This window comes from Sapajus apella, unplaced genomic scaffold (assembly GCF_009761245.1).
Source record: "Sapajus apella isolate SASKATOON/1434 unplaced genomic scaffold, GSC_monkey_1.0 scaffold130, whole genome shotgun sequence".
In the NCBI taxonomy this organism is placed as follows: Eukaryota; Metazoa; Chordata; class Mammalia; order Primates; family Cebidae; genus Sapajus; species Sapajus apella.
In genome coordinates, this window is record NW_022437070.1 from 4,161,999 (window position 1) to 4,174,358 (window position 12,360).

At 52.9% G+C, this 12,360-nt stretch overlaps 2 protein-coding genes across 2 annotated transcripts; both read left to right on the forward strand.

Annotated features, from left to right (window-relative positions):
* Positions 1-5,988, forward strand: LOC116539694 (carcinoembryonic antigen-related cell adhesion molecule 21-like). The gene is given in 3 exon segments (XM_032262850.1): positions 1-363; positions 5,551-5,582; positions 5,584-5,988. Coding segments are annotated over 3 exon segments (405 nt in total). The 5' UTR covers positions 1-299; the 3' UTR covers positions 5,893-5,988.
* A 3,860-nt stretch (positions 5,989-9,848) lies between these two features.
* LOC116539695 (putative pregnancy-specific beta-1-glycoprotein 7) lies at positions 9,849-12,159 on the forward strand (the record flags this gene model as incomplete). Its single annotated transcript, XM_032262851.1, has 4 exons — positions 9,849-9,861; positions 10,693-10,830; positions 11,753-11,889; positions 11,976-12,159. Coding segments are annotated over exons 1-4 (472 nt in total), but the record flags the coding sequence as incomplete, so codon positions are not given.
* Between the last annotated feature and the right edge of the window lie 201 nt (positions 12,160-12,360).

The following is a 12,360-nucleotide window of genomic DNA, read 5'->3' on the forward strand; positions in this document are numbered from 1 at the left end:
AGGTGTGGAAGGAAAGTCATATCTGAAGAAGACAAATGGCCTCAGCAGGTCCTAAGGACCAAACACACACAGCAGGGAAGAGGAGGAAGCAGGAGGCAGGACTGAGAGGGGAGGGGACAGAGGGGTGTCCTGGGCAGAGCCCCACCCTTGCCCTGGCCCTGATAAGTGCACCTGTCCTGGAAGGAGGCTCAGCACAGAGGGAGGAAGGACAGCAGAGCCCACAGTCACAGCAGCCCTGACAAGAGCGTTCCTGGAGCCCAAGCTTCTCCATACAGAGGACAGAGCAGGCAGCAGAGGCCATGAGGCCCCCCTCAGCCCGTCCCCACAGAGCGCACATCCCCTGGCAGTGGCTTCTGCTCACAGGTAAGGGGAGGACTCCCCGGGAGAGGGTGAGAGGAGGGAGCACAGAGACTGGCTGGGGTCTCCTGGGGAGAACTGGGCTCTGAGAGGGGACAGAGGGCTTCTGTTGAAGCCTGAATAGGAGAAAGGACACCAGAAAGGGACCAGGGTCACACCAGGAAAGTCACATTGAACTGGAACTGGCAAGGGGCAGGAAAACCTCAATTCTCCATGTTTCTAAGGCAGTCATCAGTGGTCACTAAATACTGAAAAATGATAAGAAACGCAACCATGTATGTCACCGTGACGCTGCAGAAAGAAAACCTTCCCAGGGACCCCTGGGCAACTTCCTGCCTGGCGTGAGACCCGCACTGAGTAAGCAGAGGGCACGCTTGGGCCCAAGAGAGGCCACGCACGCCATGGGTCGGGGCAAAGGGTTGCTCTGGGGGAACTTACAGACCAGGCAGTCTCGGGCAGCAGCCACACAGGGAAGGCCCCATGTGCCCTTCGTGACTCACTAGCACATTATATCATGAGAAGAAAAGGAGAAGAAGGCCGGGCGCGGTGGCTCACGCCTGTAATCCCAGCACTTGGGAAGGCAAAAGCGGGCAAATCACGAGGTCAGGAGTTCAGCCTGATCAACACGGTGAAACCCTGTCTCTACTAAAAATACAAAAAATTAGCTGGGCATGGTGGCACACGCACCTGTAATCCCAGCTACTGCGCAGGCTGAGGCAGGAGAATCACTTGAACCCAGGAGACTGAGGTTGCAGTGAGCCGAGATTGCACCATTGCACTCCAGCCTGGGTGACAGAGGGAAATTCCATTAAAAAAAAAAAAAAAAAAAAAAGGAGAGGGAGAAAAGGGAGAGAAAAGGAAAAGAACATTTCTGGCACGTGGAGCCATCTGCCTCTTTCTTAGTCTATTTACTCTCTACTTAAAGGAAGCCTCTCCCCGCTACAATCTGGGTGACATCCCTGAGGCAGTAGGGACATCCTGGGCAGTAGCAGCCATCGTGGGTCCTGTGTGTTCTCTCCCTGGCCGGCGCCTCCACCTCACTTCCAGGTCCCCATGCAGAACCCATTTCCACAACAGCACAGTCACTGTCCTCACCCTCCGACCTCAGGCATTGGCAAATAAACCCCAGGCTGCGGAGGGCCCTGGGAAGGCTCATGAGCTCATCCACAGGAGGCTGCAGACGATCCCAGGCACTGGGGTGCAACCCAGATCGCACGAGTCCCTGCTGTCACGGAGCTCACGCTCTCATGGGGAGGAAGGCAGACATGCAAAGAGATCTAGAATGTGAGGTCAGGTGTTGACAAGAGCCCGGGAGGGAACAGAGCTGGGAAAGGTCAGAAAGGGAAGACCCAGGGTCTCTAGAGGAGGTGTCAGGGGAGGGATCTTTTTTCTTTAAATGTATTTATTACACTTTAAGTTCTGGGGCACATGTGCGGATCGTGCGGGCTTGTTACATAGGTACACATGTGCCATGGGGTGGTTTGCTGCATCCATCGCCTCATCATCTACATTATGTATTTCTCCTAATGCTATCCCAGGGGAGGGCTCTTTTAAGAACAGCCTGGTATAAGCAGAATCTGAGGGTAGTGGGGAGAGCCATGTGGACCCCTGGGGAAGAGGATTCCACACAGGGAAATGCCAAGGTCAGAGGCACTGAAGGAATGGGGGTAGGGATCACACTGCTGACCTTGACACAGTAAGACACACACGCACACACACACACGCACAAATTCTTACTCTCCAAGGCTGAGGGGTGAAGAGCCCACGCTCAGGACCCAGGGCCCCATCTTTCCACCCCAACACATGGGTCCCAGTGTTGACGGATACTCTCTTCCTCTCCTAGCCTCACTTGTAAGCTTCTGGAACCCTCCCACTGCCCAGGACCTTGAAGTTCTCACTATGGAATTCGTGCCACCAGAGCCACAGAGGGGAAGAATGTTCTCATGATTGTCCACAACTTGCCAAAGTCATATATTGGCATCATGTGGCACAGAGGGGCCACGGTGGAGCGTAGTCATTTCATTATAGCATATAGAACGATTGAAAAGACTATATATAACAGGGCCTTTATACAGCGGCCGAGAGATACTGCATAGCAATGGAAGCCTGCTGCTCCAGAACGTCACCCGGAATGACACAGGACTATACAACCTGCAGCTCATGAAATGGGATTTGCTTGTTAACAGAGTAACTGGCGAGTTATGCATGTAGCGTGAGTGATTCCTTCTGGACTTCTAGGTGTTGGGGGTCAGTTCTGCTTCACATGCAGGGACAGTCAGGCCTGGGCTGTGCTTGTGTCCCCCTCTGCATTACGTGCTGTGTTGGGGTTTGGGCATTTAGTGCAGGACACACACAGGGGAGACAAACTTCCACAGATCAGAATCCCTTTCCTGCATCCAGACCCTGCAGACATTCACTGCAGAGGAAGGACAGTCTGATGGGGGAGGTGGGGCACGCATCGGGGGGAAGTCAGTCTCCCCCAAGCCCCCCTTCCCCCCGTGCCCTCCCCATGAGCCTGACCTTGAGAAAGACCCTGGAGAACTGGGTCAGGGCCTGGCCTGAGAGGCCCCCTGGGATCCTCACCAAAATTCAACCCCAGGGCTCCTGACTCCAGGTGACTCTTAAGGAACCTGTGCCAGGGCTAGCTTGTGGCCTCCTGGGCAGAGCTGACTGGGAGGAATGATCTACCAGCTGTCCAAGGGCTGTGGCTCATTGAGCTGGTCACCAGCCAGGGCCCAGCCCCCAGAGCCTCAACTGGGCAAGGAGAGCGCCTCCGCCTTTTGCTGAGTCTCAGCCTGGAGAGGACAGATGGACCAGCTCCCCGGATCATTAAACTGAATGGGGAAGTTAAGAAAAACCCTAGGGGCAGTCAGTGTCCCCACGGGCAGGAACAGAATGGAGAAAGTGTGCCTGGCCGCTTCTGCAGCCTCTATTCTATTCCATTGGTCTCCAAGGCCAGACCACAGTCTTTTGATCACTGTGGCTCTGTGGAAATTTTGTAATCCAGAAGTGTGAGATTTGCAACTCCCAGATCTCTTTTTTTTTCTTCCTTTCTTTTTTTTTTTTGAGACAGAGTCTCACTTCATCAACCAGGCTAGAGTGCAATGGCGTGATCTTGGCTCACTGCAACCTCCACCTCCCGGGTTCAAGCAATTCTCCTGCCTCAGTCTCCCAAAGTGCTGGGATTACAGGCATGCACCACCATGCTCAGCTAATTTTGTGTTGTTAGTAGAGATGGGGTTTCCCTATGTTGGTCAGGCTGATCTCGAACTGCTGACCTGGTGATCTGCCTGCCTCAGCCTCCCAAAGTGCTGGGATTACAGGCATGAGCCACTGAACCTGGCCTCCAACTTCCAGATTTCTTTTGGAAGAAAAAAAAAAATTTTTTTTCAAGATGTTTTTGGCTATTCGAAATTCCTCATGAATTTTATGGTAGGTTTTCTATTTCGGCAGAGTGTCATTCGTACTTTTGTAGGAATTTTATGAATATGCGGATCACTGAGAAACATTGTCTTCCAGTCTGTGAACACAGGCTGTTTCCGCATGTATGTCTTTATTCTTTACATTGTTTTACCTTTGTTTTGTGATTTTTAGTGCAAGTTTTCTGCCTCCTTAAGTTTATTATTAAGCGTTTTATTCTTTTTGATGCTATTGTAAATGAGTGGTTTTCATAATTTCATGTACATTGTTCATAGTGGGTGGAGAGAACACAGCTCATGACTGCCTGTGGATTTTATGTCCTTGGCAAATTTTCTCTATTCGTTCTAACAGAGTTGTTTTCCGGGTGTAGGATCGCATATTTTTCTACGTATAGGATCATGTCATCTGCAGAGATAATTTTTCTTCTTCCTGATCCATTTGGATGCCTTGATTTATTTTTCCGGTGGATTGCTGTGGCCGGGACGTCCAGTACAGACTTACAGAAGTGATAACAGCAGCATCCTTGGCTGGCCAAGTGCAGTGGGGGTTATGCTAATTGATCACAACCAGTTACAGATTTATTTGTTCTTCTGCTCCTGCTGCTTCACTTGACTAGCCTTTAAAAGAAGAAAACAACAACAGCAAAACCACAGCACCCTTGTCTTATTTTATTTTATTTTGAGATAGAGTCTGGCCCTGTTGCCAGGCTGGAAATGGAGTGCATGGTGCGATCTCAGCTCCCTGCAACCTCCGCCTCCCAGGTTCAAGCGATTCTTTTGCCTCAGCCTCCTGAGTAGCTGGGATTACAGGCACTTGCTACCATGCCTGGCTAATTTTCGTATTTTTGGTAGAGATGGGGCTTCGCCATGTTGACCAGGCTTGTCTGGAACTCCTGACTTCAAGTAATCCACCCACCTTGGCCTCCCAAAGTTCTGGGATTACAGGCATGAACCACCGCCCCTGGCCTGTTTTGATTTTAGAGGAAGAGTTTTCGTGTTCTTCTGAGTGTGATATTAATTGGAAGCTTTCCGTGTATGGCCGTTATTCTGTTGAGGCCATTTCCTCCTGTTCCTACAAGTGCCAGGCTTTTGCAAAACCATGAGCACGTATCTCTAGAGATTTCCTTCATTATGATACTCAATGTGCAGAAGTGAAATTCTGTTAGATTCAGAAATCCTTCAGATTGGAAATTGTTAAGGCTCTAAGATCATCAAGACTGAGTTGTGGTGTCCTTGTTCACTAACAAATTATCCAGCAATAGGAAATGATTTCCTAGTTTCATGTAAATCTTCCCCAGCCCAGGGATGAACACAGCTGGCCAGCCTGCCTTCCCCAGCACACCTGAGTGCACAGCAGGAGAAGGTGCTGTTGATGGAGTCACAGAAAATGCTAAGGAAGGGTCACCCAGAAGCCACTGGGAGAAGCCATCTCTCTGGTGTGAGGATGCCAGACACACAGCCAGGAGAGGGTCCCAAGGCAGATACAGCAGAGACAGCCGGGGGCAGGCAGGGGGCAGCCAGGGAGGAGGCAGGGGGCAGGCAGAGGGCAGGCAGGGGGCAGCCTTGGGTGACCTGGGGTCAGAGAGGACCTCTCTTCACAGACCCCCACCTGAACGGGTGCTCCGCTTCCTGCAGGGGGTCGGGGCCATCCCTGGGGTGGTCACCTTGCATAGCTCACTGTGGGACCTGAGAGCTGGCTGGGATCTCTGAGGACAAAGCGTGACCCCAGGGCCCAGGCCACTCCCAGTCGGTCACCTCCTCTGTTTGTCCACAGGGCCAGTGGTTCAGCCTTCCATCCAAGCCAGCAGCAAGCAACACAGTCACGGAACAGAAGGACTGTGTGGTCCCGACCTGCCTCACAAGTGACACGGGAACCTCCATTCAGTGGACCTTCAGTGACCACAGTCTGCAGGTCACAGAGAACGTGAGGCTGTCCTGGGACCACTGCATGCTCAGCATAGACCCCATTAGGAGGGAGAACTCTGGGGAGGGTCAGTGTGAGGTCTCCCACGCGGCCAGCTCCTGCAGAAGTGAGCCCCTCACACTGACTGTGAAACACCAGCCACCTCAGTCCCCCCACAAGTTAGTCAGCTCTAAATCGATGCTTTTCCTGTAAAATGGTGGTAAATCACCCACTTCCTTTGTAGAGCCCTTGGGAAGAGCAATGGGATGGAGGTGGAAGGTCCTTGGAGAACTTGTCAATAAATGCTCAGCGCTGTGAATTGATGTCATTACTCTGGTTGCCTTGAGATCATCGACACCCACCCCACCTTGTGTTGGTCTCAGCTGCGCCATCTCCACAGTGAGGGTGACCCTGTGTTCTACAGGGAGAGGGATACCCTGGGCTAAGACCCCACAAGAGATGAGTACTGGCCAGGACAAGATCTCTCCCCCATGGGGTGTCACCAGCACCCCGGGAAGATACCTGCTCATGGGGACACAAGCCCAGGCTGAATCAGGCTATGGATGAACCCCAAGTTCCTGAACACCCCCACTCTCCAAGCCTGAGCAGTCCCTGCCAGACCCCTCCTCCTGGACCACAAACCCCCAGTCCCCAGGATGAAGGGAGTGACCTTCACCCCAAACACCATAGGGGGTTCTCAGATACCCTGACGCCCCTGCAGAGAGGGTTCATGAGATGTCCATGTAGCATCTGGCCTCAGTCATTCCCTCAAACTTCCCAAGGCCCAGGGGCTGTCTCCCTCTGGCATCTCCCTCTCCCCACAGGCTCTAGGAACTGTGCACCCCTGAACCCCCATTAGAAGGAAGCTGCCCTTTCACTCTCCCTGTGTGAGGGGCAGCTGAGCACAGTGGGCACGGAGATGCATAACTCCAGAGGGCACCTTCCCTAGAGCACCGCGCCCAGGCCTAAGGGGATGTTCCCTGGTGCTCCTGCCCCCCTCTACTCCCCAGATCACAGCTCCTCCCACCACGTGGCAGTCCTGTTGAGCGCCAGCCCTCCCTCTTCACCCATCCCTGTGGAGCACGGAGCCTCCTCAGCGTCCCTGCCCTGAGCACAGTGGGGAGGAGGGTGGTGCCCCATAGAGGCAGCCAGTGGGGGTTCATCTAGAGAAGGGGCAGGACAGGGTGCCTAGGAGAGGAGCACCCCAGTGTCCCCACCCAGGTAGGTGATATGAACAAGCACACAGGGCCCTCCGGGGTGGGGCTCTCCCTCAGTCCCCCAGCCTTCCCTGAAGAGCACCCAGGAATCCAACCATATCTACCCCGTCAGCTCTGGGAGTCCACGTGAAGGCAGGGGCTCGTAAGGCCAAATGTCCAGCCAATGGACAGTAACTCAGTTTCACTTCTGCTCCTCTTCGGAGTTGTACGTCTTTAAAAAGGGAAAGAAACTGCTTTTCGGGGAGGTTGCTTTTTGGACATGAGTCTACCCATACTGCACAGCTGATTAGACTTTTCCCCCCTCACTCCGGCATCTGAGGGGTTCTGTCAGCCCCTTGTCCTGCAACACGTCTGGCTCCCTGACCGTATTGTTACTGCTGGGAGGGGCCGTGGCGTGTGTTGGGGGCACCCAAGAGAGAAGCCTGGGGGCCGACATGACCTGGGCTGAGGAGGGCACAGGAGCCCAGATAGGGAGAGGGAGGTCAGGAGCCCAGACAGGGGAGGCTGCCCCAGCAGGGAGGGCAGTGGGGACAGGAGATCTGGGGACATTGTGTTCTCTGTTCCTGGGAGGCCAGGCCTCCAGGGCTGTGCCTGGGGTGGGTGGGGGCTGCACCTGCCTACCGCTCAGCTCTCAGGACGCTGAGGCCCTCTGCTCTGTGACCCACAGTGAGGTTCCTTCTGCCCAGAGATAAAAGTGGGTCCTAGGGGCGGGCACGGTGGCTCACGCCTGTAATCCTAGCACTTTGGGAGGCTGAAGCAGGCGGATCATGAGGTCAAGAGATTGAGACCATCCTGGCCAACATAGTGAAACCCTGTCTCTACTAAAAATACAAAAATTAGCTGGGCGTGGTGGTGCACACCTGTAATCCCAGCTACTCAGGAGGCTGAGGCAGAGAATTGCTTAAAAGCTTGGGAGGCGGAGGTTGCGAGGAGCTCAGATCTCACCACCGCACTCCACAGCAGAGTGAGGCTCCATCTCAAAAAAAAAGAAAGGAAAATGATGACTGATTCTACCTCTATAAAGCTCCCAAGAGGCAAAACCCATCTCTGGTGCTAGAGATCAGAATGACGGGAGGGGCATGGGAGTAGGCATGGGAGTGCCACCTGGTGTGCATGGGAGTGCCACCTGGTGCAGGCAATTGGTCTGTCTTGATCTGGACAGGGCTGTCATTGGCACACACACATGCAGACATTACTCACACACATGCAGATGTTACTGCTATGTCCATGTTACTTCACCAAAAAAAAAAAAAAAGTATAAAATCTCTTTAGGTTAAATAAAAAACCAATATCCACAAAACAATCAAAGACAAGCTGTTATCAGACTTACACAACACTTCCAGAGAATAGGAAAAATAAACAATACTCATTAACTCATCTTTCATGTCAAAAGCAGACCGCGGCTGGCCTCAGTGGCTCACACCTGTAATCCCAGCACTCTGAGAGGCTGAGGCAGGTGGATCGCCTGAGGTCAGGAGTTCGAGAGCAGTCTGGCCAACATGGTGAAACCCCATCTCTACTAAAAATACAAAAATTAGCCAGGCATGGTGGCAGGCACCTGTAACCCCAGCTACTTGGGAGGCTGAGGCAGGACAATTGCTTGAACCCAGGAGGCAGAGGTTGCAGTGAGCTGAGATCAAGTCACTGCACTCCAGCCTGGGAGACAGAGCTAGACTCCATCTCAAAACAAACGAACACAACCAACAAACAAAAAAACCAGACCAGGACACAATGAGGAAGTAAAATTGCAGTCCCTGCTTTGGAGCACAGAGAAAAAGACCCTAAATGAACTGTGACCCAAAGGAGCAGGATTTACCCAGTTGAGTTTGTTCTCCAGAAATGCAAGGTGAGTTTAACACCCAGAAAAGAACAATTGCCCTTGCTACATCAACAGATTCGCTAGAAAAAAATTATAATGAGCAGAACAGAAGTGAAATGGCGTTGCATGAAATTCCGCATTATTCCATCATGGTGGAGACATGATGAAAAGAGAGCCCTCTTTTCAGGCCCTGAGGGAAACCTGAGCCCTGTGACTGACACATTGCTGCTGATTCTTCCAGCTAAGGACCCTCTCTGAAATCCCTGGGAGGACTCATCTCCACTGGGAAAGGCCCCATCTGGAATGTTCTACAACAGCCCAGCCATGTCCCTTGGCATAGATTGAGTGACAGGACCCTTAGGGACCCTGGTGCATGGTCATGTCCTTAGTGGCCACACAGAGCAGGGACCTCTGGACCCTGAGAGTGTAGCCTCCCTGCATGAACCCATCCCTTCCCCAAAGACTTGGGCCCTGGGGTGGCTCCAGGTCTCCAGTCCACGCCACCAAAATCTCCAGAGTGAGGCTCCTCCCTGGGGTCTCTGATGCCTGTCCAGGAGGTCCCCCCTGAGCAAATCTAAAGAGTGTGAAGGGCTGGGGTTGTGGCAGTAGAAGCAGCCACGTTTGTCTCCGGATGGAAAGGGAGCCATGAGCTCTAGAAAGGGTGAGGGCGCCCTCTAGGGGGCGCCTCCTGCTAAGGAGCAAAAAGGGGCCAGGAGAGTGGAGACATCAGGGCTGGCTTTGGAATAAGAGTGAGTTCAGCCGGGCGCGGTGGCGCAAGCCTGTAATCCCAGCACTTTGGGAGGCCGAGGCGGGTGGATTACGAGGTCAAGAGATCGAGACCAACCTGGTCAACACGGTGAAACCCCGTCTCTACTAAAAATACAAAAAATTAGCTGGACATTGTGACGCGTGCCTGTAATCCCAGCTACTCAGGAGGCTGAGGCAGGAGAATTGCCTGAACCCAGGACGCGGAGGTTGCGGTGAGCCGAGATCGCGCCATTGCACTCCACTCCAGCCTGGGTAACAAGAGCGAAACTCCGCCCCCCCCCCAAAAAAAAAAAAAAAAGAGTGAGTTCAGGTGGAGGGACCTGAGAGGAAAGGAGGAGGGGGAGGAGGGGAAGTGATCAGGAGAGATGGGAGGAGCAGGTGAGGGGACGCTTCAGGGAAGCTGTGGGAGGCACAGCAGGGCTCTGGCTCCTCAGCACTGGCATTCGGGGTGGCCATGCTGGTGGGGCTTTGCGAGCTGTGGGGTGCTCAGCAGCATCTGGGGGATCTACCCACTCAGCACTAGCAGGACTCCCTCCCCAGCTCTGACAACCAACAACCAATATATCCCAGACTTTGCCAAATGCCCCCTGAAGGATAAAACATCCCCTTGCAGAATCCATCCCAAAATAGACCTAGTAACCAGGCAGTGCTGGAGTCTCACTCTCGGCCCCGTGAGCTGACAGCATCCTGATGCCCCTGCCCTGGGCCCTCTCTGAACCTTAGGGGCCTAAACGTTCCCTTATTATGGGGAAGGAAGGTGTTTTGTATGTCCTCAAAATTCACCCGTCCACCTCTCACACCTGTTCACCTCTCAAACCTGCTGCCCATTCTTTGATCCTCAAATTACTGACCTCTGTTCCTGCCACATGTGACAACCTCCATGTCTGGACCCAGATGAGATGGAGGCGTCAGTGTACAACCATCATGTGAAATGGTAAGTGTATTTTTCTTGTCTCTTTTTTTTTTTTTTTTTTTTTTTTTTTTTTTTTTTTTTTTTTTTTTTTACTATTTACAAACACTGGGGAGCATGCGGCACACCTAGAGATTGTCAGGGAGCCCAGCAGGGAAGACAGGAAGGACCTGTAGGCCAATGGCTTTATTGGGTCCAGGGTGTTATCTGACAGATTTCCAGCAGGGGGCTTTGAGGGGTGGATGTAAACGCAGCAATCACTGGGGCCAGGAGATCACACTTTATTCTCTTTGCTGCAGATGGCCCGGACACCCCCACCATTTCCCCCTCAGACTCCTACTGTCATCCAGGCACAAACCTCAGTCTCTCCTGCCACACGACCTCTAACCCACCTGCACAGTATTTTTGGACGATTTATGGGAGGAATAAAGCCACAGGTTATATCATCAGAGGGAAGGGGAAGCTCCTGGTCCGTGGAAGGGACAGTGTCCCTCTGAGCCAAGTCACAATCTTGAAGTCCCAGCCAAAACCTGCTGTGTTAACTGAGGCCAAGTCTGAGACATTACCCGTTTCTCTCATCAGAAGATGTGGACCCTGGGCCTCACAGGACGGGAGCATCCCCTTTCCATATATTCTTGGTAAAGGCTGGGACTGCCCAGGTTGGCCTGGGGCAGGAAGTCATGGCCAGCCTGGGTGTCTAGGGGTGAGGGTCTTGTAATTGGACCTGAGAGGGACTGAGAGGGCTGGCCTCTGGCCTTGTGGATTTGGTCTGGCAGCCTGGGTCACAGAGGAACAGAAGATACTCACAGGTGACATTCAGGGTGACTGGGTCACTGCGCTGGCACTCGCTGGGTTCTGTATTTCACACTCATAGGGTCCTGTGTCATTTCCTGAGACATTGAGTAGAGTGAGGGTTCTTTTGTCATTGGACAGCGACAGCCTGGGGCTGGATGGGAGTCTCTGATTGTTTACCCACCACAGGTAGGTGGATTCCTGAGTCTCAGGTTCAGAGGTTAAGGCCACAGCATCCTGGTCCTCCACGGGGTTGGGGTTGTTACTGTGATGGAGGGCTTGGGCAGCTATGCAGAAAACAGAGAGAAGATTGCCCTGTGTGGCACCTGTGATTCCTCCATGGGCATCTTTTAATCAGAGTTGGCATCTCACACCGCTCAGCCCACCCGAGTCCTTGAAAGCCCACAGCAGGTGTGTGTGTCACATGACAGATGCATGGCGATCTGAGGGCTCCGAGGCTGTGAGGCCACCTGCTGTGCGTGGGCACCTGCACAGTATGAATTGAGCAGCAGTGTTGGGTCGTGAACAGACACAGGACCGGGAGTCAGCCCCTGGTGCCTCTCCTAGGTTTTGCTGATTGCTGCCTGGCCCACCTTGGGGTCCTCACCTGGAATGGGCAGCTGCTGGACCCTTTTCAGCTTCAGTCCTACTTTGCCCCCCTAGGTTTTCTTCTCTGCCGCCCTCTGGTGGACAGGGAGGGAAGTGTGAGCAGGAAGGACCGCAGGCCAGGCTGTGTATTTTATTCCACATGGATCTGCAGATTCCACACGAGGTTACACATATGTTACAGCTCCACACAACCTCTAACCCACCTGCACAGTATTTTTGGACGATTTATGGGAGGATCTATCGACAAACACAAGAGATCTGTATCCCCCAAATCACTGCAAAGGATAACGGGCTCTATGGTTGTTTTGCTCAGAACCTAGCCACTTGCAAGAGAAGTTCCATATTCAAGACTATCACAGTCCCGGGTAAGTGGATCCCGGCATCCCTGGCAATCGGTGGCTTTCAGAGAAGAGTCAGGAAAACATGTTTATTCCCAGCCTGTGTCCCATGGGCCCAAGCAAATCCCAAATTCTCCTTCTGAACCTCCTAATTCATCTCTGTTACAGACTCTCTCCTTCTTGTTTTTCTGACTTCTCGTGCCTGACCTTGTGTCTGGCCTGAGCAAT